Source organism: Phalaenopsis equestris, unplaced genomic scaffold, assembly GCF_001263595.1.
Source record: "Phalaenopsis equestris unplaced genomic scaffold, ASM126359v1 Scaffold000123, whole genome shotgun sequence".
In the NCBI taxonomy this organism is placed as follows: domain Eukaryota; kingdom Viridiplantae; phylum Streptophyta; class Magnoliopsida; order Asparagales; family Orchidaceae; genus Phalaenopsis; species Phalaenopsis equestris.
The window spans coordinates 311,103-319,759 of NW_018164565.1; the positions used below are offsets into that span (position 1 = coordinate 311,103).

General features: G+C 38.0%; 1 protein-coding gene across 1 annotated transcript in view; it reads right to left on the bottom strand.

The window, feature by feature from the left end:
* The window catches only part of LOC110021196 (60S ribosomal protein L18a-like protein), a 29,536-nt gene extending 23,340 nt beyond the window's left edge, over positions 1 to 6,196 (bottom strand). Inside the window, exon 1 of the mRNA XM_020719604.1 lies at positions 5,858 to 6,196. Coding sequence (XP_020575263.1) covers positions 5,858 to 6,107 — 250 coding nt within the window. The 5' untranslated portion in view covers positions 6,108 to 6,196. The remainder of the gene's footprint in view (positions 1 to 5,857) is intronic.
* Positions 6,197 to 8,657: the final 2,461 nt, after the last annotated feature.

Sequence of the window (8,657 nt, forward strand, 5' to 3'; positions counted from 1 at the left end):
TAAATAAGTTTGTTATGCCTTGATTAGCTTTATGCATGTGATTGAATTGTGAGTTTTAAGTTTAGAGTTTGGAAGAGATTTCCTACCACTCGAATTATAGGAATTAGAGAGACCGTCCACTTGTCGAATTGTAGTGTTTATTTTTGTATTCTTGTTGAGTTGTAGGAATTATTGAAGGAAAATTAGGTTCGCCCTAATTTATGTGGAAAAAACGTGCTAATTTTGAGGTCAAATAGTGCCAAATTGATACCGGAGCAGTCAATTTTGGGAATTAAAAAAAGAACGAAAGCCATAGCTTCGATCCACAACGTAACTAAGGAAATTCACAATTATTTTTGGGGAATGACGAATCCTGCACACTCAGAAAACTGATTGTGAAATAGTCGTAGTCGCAGAAAGCAAAGGGATAGTGGTGTTCAAAGGCGAAACAATCACGAGAAGCATCGGGTGTATAAAATCACCAATTCAAGCAAGGGATAGGCCGCTACGATCATGATGGTGGCTCCTGCGCAACTGGCGCTTGCGATACAGTCGCAATTGTAGCGATCTGGGAAGGCAACGAAGGGATTGCAGCTTACTGATTCACGTACGATAGACAAGGGATTGTGCCTTTCACCTCCTTCTGCGTGGGATTGTCATGTGGGGAAGGATCATGTCTTTCAATCGTTTTCCCGTGATCCAAGCGCACAGCTTCGACGCAAAGGAAAGGGACGAATCACTCGAATCAAAGCTCGCAGGGTGTCAACAGTGGGATTGCAGCGTGCCTCGTGTGTCATTTGCCTTGTCTAACAACGCATAGGCGCTTTCGTCCTTTGGTAATCAAAAAATTTTCTGGAAAAAATGATAGCTAAGAAAATAGATAATTTGGATAAGAAATTAGAGGAAAAGGTTAGCAAAATCAGATATGGGATGGAAGAAAAATTCGCCACCATAGAGGATAAGTTTTCTTTTATGGAGAACTGAATGGATGACCGATTCAAGAGTATGCGAGAAATTTAAGGAATGATAAAGAAGCTTATTGAGATGCAATCCAAGTCCCCGCTGGCGGTCCAACTTACAAATCCTACCCAAGGGTTGACTGGATATTTATTAGCTAAATCGAAAGGAAATGAGATCGAATGCGAGGATCATGAGGAGGAAAACATTCACCATCACGAACCCCCTCTTAAGGCTCTGATTAGGGGTGGATTAGAGATTTCTGATGGAAGCGGCTGGACCGAAACATGGGTAAGAGATTATGCAAGAGGTATGGAGGAGCGCGAAGAAGAAAGGATAGAAACATGGAGGGGATATGACTATGATCAAAGGAGGCAGTTTTACCCTCAAAAAATGAAGGAAAACAAAAAAGAGAAATAAAGAGTTGAAGATGCAGATCTTAGAAGGGGGAAAACGCACATTGGTGGGTATATCAGGTGGAGCGATGCTTTGCAGTGAAGGGGTTAGATAGAAGGAGAAACTCATGGCAACGAGGTGATGTTTGGAAGAAAAAGCTCTAGCCTGGTTTCAGTGGAGGGAGGCTAGATACCTGATCCATTCGTGGGAAGAATTTAAGGATTGTTTGCTGAAATATTTCCAAGCAATTTAGGACGGAGAATACACAAGAAATTCTATGCTTTGACTCCAGAGGGGACTGTCAAGGAATACAGGAAGGATTTGAGCTATGTAGGGACAGCTGAAGGGGTTTCTGAATCGGGATTGGAGGGAAATTTTATGAAAATGACTAAAGCTCAACATACGAGTATCACTCTGACTATTGAGAAAGCGGGGATTGAGGAAGATGATAGAGGACAAAAATCAGATGAAGAAGGCAAACAGGAGCAACACATATGGAAGATTATACCAAACTACTACAACCACGAAAATACCAAATGCTCAAAAAGTGGAAGTCCAGAAGGGGGTTGCATGAGACACGAATAATGAATCATGATTGGAAGCAACACGCAAGTGTCTTACAGAGACAGAGATTCAGGAGAAGCGAGCCAATAAATTATGTTTTCAGTGTGATGAGAAGTTTACCCCAAGACACCATTGCAGGGATAAAAAATTATAAGTTATCATAGTGCATGACGATGAAGCAGAGAATAAAAAATAGAAGCAATTTTGGGGGATGAACACTCACTTCTTCCAACCTTGAAGATAAGGTGCCTTTTGGGAAAGTAGTATTGTTACGTTAGCGTCTAGCCTAATGACAAATTTATCCTTTGTAGGTCTAAGAGCAGTTTAGTCATTTAACATCATCATTATTATTACAACTATAATAATAATAATACTTATTATTATTATTGGGTATAAATAAGTTTATTATGTCTAAGATTAGCTTTATGAATGAGATTCAGCTCTGAGTCTTAGATTTAGGATTTGAGAGAGATTTCCAACATCTCAAATTGTAGGAATTGGGAGAGATCGCCCACCACTCAAATTGTAGGTATTTATCATTATAATCTTGTTGAGTTGTTGGGATTATTGAAGGAAAATTGTTCTTGCCCTATTTCTGTGAAAAAACATATCGACTTTGACACTAGATCGTATCAGGCAACTCTTGTGGAAATGGTGACAAAGAATGTTACCCAGGCCCTACATGCTAGTATTGTAGCTCCAATCGCACAGGTATTCCAGGCGATGCAACAACCCATGCAACCAGCACCGCAAACAATTCCACTGATGCCACTAGTGCCACCGTGGAAGCTCAACCGAACCAAACAACAGTGAAGGATAAAAGAAATGCCATGGATCGAGTAATGAACCACTTTCTAAAGACACGCCCTCCTGCCTTCAACGACATGACAAGTCTAATCGAGTTGGAAGGATAGCTACATGATATCAAAAAGAGAGTTTGAGGTATATAGTACTCTGAAGACCGCAAAGTGGACATTGCTATATTCCAACTTCGTGAAGGGGTGGGAGAGTTACTGCCACAATACATTTGGAATTGATGCAATAGTCTTTTGGGCTGATTTCGAGTGATTATTTCTAGAGCAGTATTTCCCAATGATGCACCGTGCCAAGCTGTGAACGATATGAAGAAACTGGAGCAAGGACCAAAGACCGTTTGTGAGTATGATACTCAATTTGCAAGAATCGTTAGATTTGTCCCTTCGAGAGGCCAGCATGAGAATTAGAAGATTTACCATCTATTTTTTGGCCTACGAGAAGACATTTGGAAGAGATTCTCTATTGTTGAATGTACTATCTATACAGAGTTGGTGGACTGAGCTATATATCCCGAGTTAGACCTGAATGAGTGTGAAGAAAATGCCCGAAAAATGAATGAACATAGAAAATCAAGTAGGGCCATTGAAGCACCAGTGAGATAAACTGAAGAGTGATTCTAATTACCCTCACTGCGAGTAAAGAGACCCTGAGCCTTGCAACCTAACCATTGACAAGTGTTACAATTGTTATAATCCTAATCATAAAATTAACGATTGTCTTCCTAAGACCCAAACTCAGCCAGAGAAAATATGGGGAGTAACTCAAGTAGTATAAGAATGTGTGAAATAAATCTAATAAAAGTCAACACTAGAAATAAAATCACAAAAGACAGACAAGCAAATATTATTTTCAGCCTCAACATCAGCTGCAATAAGTGATGGTATCTCAGTCATATTAGTCACGTCCTCCTAGAGTGCAACACCAACAACACTACCAATGGTCACCGATGTATCAACCTCCATCAATGGTGCAGTACCAGTCTCAGTGGCCTCAGGCTCTAAAGCAACCCAGGCATGCAATTTCACCTCGAGCATTTGTTATGATACAACAAGAAGCCCATGAAGCCTCTGACGTGTTGACGGAATAATCTCTATTTCTTTTTTTTTTAACAACCAACAAGAGTATTGTTTGATTTTAGGACATCACATTCATTAATGTCATACAAATTTGCATCAAATATATGAATTTATTCATTAAATTTTTGTCTATAAATTCGTATGTCATCTGACTTATCTTTGAGTATCACTCAGTGGATTCGTGATTGCAATATTATTGTTAATGATACGTATATGTCTATTGCACTTATAGTATTCTCTCTAATTGAGTTTGATTTAATATTATTATGAATTTAAATATCAAATTCTTTTAGGAGGTGGTATGTAAGCATCGTGAATCACCTTCGTTAATCCTGTGTTGAACTTTTCCACCGCCTTCCCGATCAAGCCCCGATAATCATGTGAGATTCATTTCTTTTTGTTCTTTTTCTAGCGATCTCTTTGTTGTGCCATGCCTTTTGTGTCTGCAACATCAGCCGCAATAAGTGCTGGTATCTCAGTCATATCAGTCACGTCCTCCTAGAGTGCAACACCAACAACACTACCAACGGTTACCAATGTATTAACCCCCATCAATGGTGCAGTACCAGTCTCAGTGACCTCAAGCTCTAGAGCAGCCCAGGCATGCAATTTCATCTCGAGCATTTGTTATGATACAACAAGAAGCCCATGAAGCCTCTGACGTGTTGACGGGTATAATCTCTATTTCTTTTTTTTGTAACCAACAAGAATATTGTTTGATTCTAGGACATCACATTCAACAATGTCATACAAATTTGCATCAAACATATGAATTTATTCATTAATTTTTTATCTATCAATTAGTATGTCATCTGACTTATCTTTGAATGTCACTCAGTGGATTCGTGATTGCGATATTATTGTTAATGATATGTATATGTCTATTGCACTTATAGTATTCTCTCTAATCGAGTTTAATTTAATATTATGTATGAATTTAAAGACCAAATTTTTTTAAGGGGGGTAGTATGTAAGCATCGTGAATTACCTCCGTTAATGCTGTGTTGAACTTTTCCACCGTCTTCCCGATCAAGCCCCGATAATCATGTGAGATTCAGTTCTTTTTTGTTCTTTTTCTTGTGATCTCTTTGTTGTGTCATGCCTTTTGTGTGCGCAAGTTCTTTCCTTCCAAATCATATCTTCTTGTCGCCTTCCCGATTTGGGAGATCATTTTTTGGTTTGGGTAGATATTTTGCTATTATCAGTTCAGTTTTGTTTTCCATCATTTTTTTGTTTTTCTTTTTGTTGTATTAGTTGCTAAACTTATGGAATGAAATATAATTTATCTTTTATTGCTTATTTTCTTTGTTTTCACACTATATTTTCTTTTGAGAATACAAAATAGATTCAAATCATTTCATTTTGTCCTATATTGATGAGCCTTCCGGACCCGGGGTGTGACAATCACCACTCTTAAATTTTTTATTGCAACCACTCTCATCATTATCAACACTCATATCAAACATTGTTGCCGTGCTAAGATCCAACAGTCTAGAAGTAGAAGCTACACAAATTAGCACCGATCAATGTATACCACTCACCATGTCGATCGGGCTCTCATTATCATCACCAATAAATGTCCAACATTGCACCACAAATAAATATTAAATCACCTTCAAGGCATTATTAAGCAAACATTCACAATTGATTGTAGGGGGTGAACTTCTCTATTCAAACTTCACTCATAATGAATTCTATCAATTGGGATAAGCCTCAAGATTTTGCCTCCGCGTTAAAGAGAAAAAAATTATTGTCTCTTAAACTGCATATGTGCCTGAAATCTAGAAGATAATCGGATTTCTCCGTTGATCACCTATTTTGTAAGAAGTTGAGATCCACAAAATACTCATTTGTCAGTCTATAACAACTTGAATGTTTGGCATAATTATTTAAAATATTTAAAAACCTATGATAGTTAGTACAGGATTGCTAGATGCAGCAAGTTTTCTTACAAAATCCCCTAAAATAAACAATCAAACAACTTAATTATCGAGATCCTTGATAGGCATCCCAGGGAAATCCATGTTAAGTAAAAGCCCCAACAGCGTCACACAAAATAAATGATTTACCTGGAACAGATTGGTAGCCATGGGGATAGTGGGTCTGGTCGGGATGCGACGGATAACCAGAGGCACCCGGCGGTGGAACCGGTTGCGGAAACCCCATCGCCGGCGGCTGCGAACTCACACTTTGGAACGTCCCGTACTGAGGAGCAGACTGATGCTGCTCGTGATGATGGTGAAACGGGTTGTGGTGGGGGTGATGATGATGATGATCGCCGCTCCCTCCATCGTTCCCTTTCCACTTCTCGTCACTCATCTCTCTCTCTCTCTCTCTCTCTCGCTCTCGCGTCTCGCAGATCTCGTAGAACGCTCGTTGACCGACAGGGCATTGAGATATATTTTACGATTTATCTTTTAAGAAAAAGGGGTAATCGACAATTCACTAAAAGTTTTATTGTTTATAAAATTAACATCCAATTCATTTATTTGAATTATCAAAATAATACATTTTTATGTGTCACAATTAAATTATTGGAAATTTGATAAAATTAAAAATATGAGTTAAAATTTTGCTCTAAATTTTGATATTTAAGTGAAAATTTGATTAATGGATATAAAAATACTAATTTTGTAAATAATAAAATTTCAAGTGCTATAATGATATTAACCCAATTATAAAAAAACACAAACAACAAGGGCTCATCAGTTTAGTTTTTTCTTTAAAATAAATAAATAAAATAGTATTTAAATATAAATTTATTCTCACTATTTTTTTGTTGTTTGGGTTATAGTTGTCTGTGTGGATTGGTGGTTAATTGCTCAATTGTTGTTTATATTTTGTTGTTGGTGATTCTTCTGTTTGGTTCTATTTTTTTTTAGTTGTTATTTTTATCTATAGAAGCATTTTTGTTGCTTCTATTAGGTGTTATTTTTGTTGGGGTGTTATCTGATGGATTCGATGTTTATCTTCTGTTTCCTTTTGTATAGTGTTTTTGTTTCTGTTTTAGATTGTTTTGGGTTGAGTTGTCCCTTTTTATTTATATGATAAAGCTGGGTGTGATCCTTATTTTTTCTAAAAAAAATCCTCACAAATTTTCTTGATATCACGTCTTTAATAAAACATTTAGTTTTCATGAATCTAAATAATTTATATTTTTATTTAAAGATCTTTAATTTTGATATGTCAATAAAATTTATCATTTGTCAGGAAACTTAAAATGAACATCACAAATCCTAAATTATTTTGAAATAACAAAGATCGAATCAAATTTTGATTTCAGCAAACTTACAGTCAAATTGACCAGCTCGATCGGAAAAACAAATTGACACCAAATTTTGTCCAATCTGATTCAAATCAAGTCCTAATCAAGTCGTTAAGCTATTTTTGGAAACATCTAGTGCCCAATTAGAAGGTCAAACGGTTCTGAATCTGTAGGAGCAGACCACCGTTGATCACCACTCGTCAGTAATCTTCTACCACCATCAGCTATCACACACTCTATGTGGAGAAATTACTTAATGAGTCACAACGTGCGTTGTTGAATCTTAACGTACATTGCAGAATAGTGAATCATCTAGCATAATAGTATGTTGTCTAGTACACCATGCAACGATGCACACCACATTCGATGCTACAAAATACCTTGAATATGATGTGACATCGCATCCAAAGATGATTTAACAATGTACTTCGAATATGATGCAATGACGCACCTCGTAACAACTACTTATAATCATCATACTTAGAATACATTAACTTTTTTCGTATTTCTAAAGTTGTCTCCTTGTAGCTTACCACTATGGCTTAGGTGACCAAATATGACATACATGGTCCACAACTTATACAACTCCAAAATCTGTCCTTTTGAGACCTATGGACATTATCTCAACTCATGTAGCTCCCACTTTGGTCTTTTTGGCCTATGGACATTATCACAGCTCGTTCAACTTCCAATTTTGGCCTTTGTGGCCCACAAACATTATTATAGTTTGTGCAACACTCAACTTCAACCTTATGACCTACAAACATTATCATAGCTCATGTGGCTCCAAACTCTGGCCTCTACAACCTACAGATGTTATCATAGCTGGCGTAACTCCCAACTTCGGCATCTACGGCCTATGGACATTATCTTAGCTCATGTAACTCCAAATTCTGCATGCAGTTTATGGACGTATCACAGCTCATGCATCCTCTAACTCTCGCCTCTGACTGATGGACATTATCACATCTCGTGTGGCTCCCATATTTGGCATTTTACAGTCTACAAACATTATCATAGCCCACGTAGCTCCTTGTTAGCATCAATTTTTTATGTCACGAATATTGGATGCCTCTGTGATGTTGTGATAGCGAGTGTCGTCCGCATGTGCCCTACCGTAGCTCAAGGAATTCATTGGGAGTGTTACCAAATGCATGCAGTGTCCAGATTAGGGTCATCCTATCCTGGTCATGCCCAATATCTACTACCACTGATCCATAACAATTCACCATTCTTGGGGCAAGCCGAATGATCATTTTGAGGCTTGTGTGATGCATTTCAGTCATAAAGAGCTTTCTGTGTTGTGAATTGTGTTTAATGGACTCCTAGGGTGAAAAATAGCCTATAAGGAGCTGGCGTAACCATGCCCAAATCATGCGTGGCCTTGTCTAACCCCTCCCCATAAAGGTTGAGGGGGCTGCCTTTCGCCCGCGTATGAAGGTGGTGTGGCTACGCCACAAGATAGAGCCGATGACATAATTACGTCGTGAGTTGGCGTGACCACACTTGACCTCCCAACAGTCACGCAAAGACTACCTTTGGTGTTGCCATGCTGGAAGGTGGAGTATGCATGTCGCATGATAGTGAGTTTAACATAATTATGT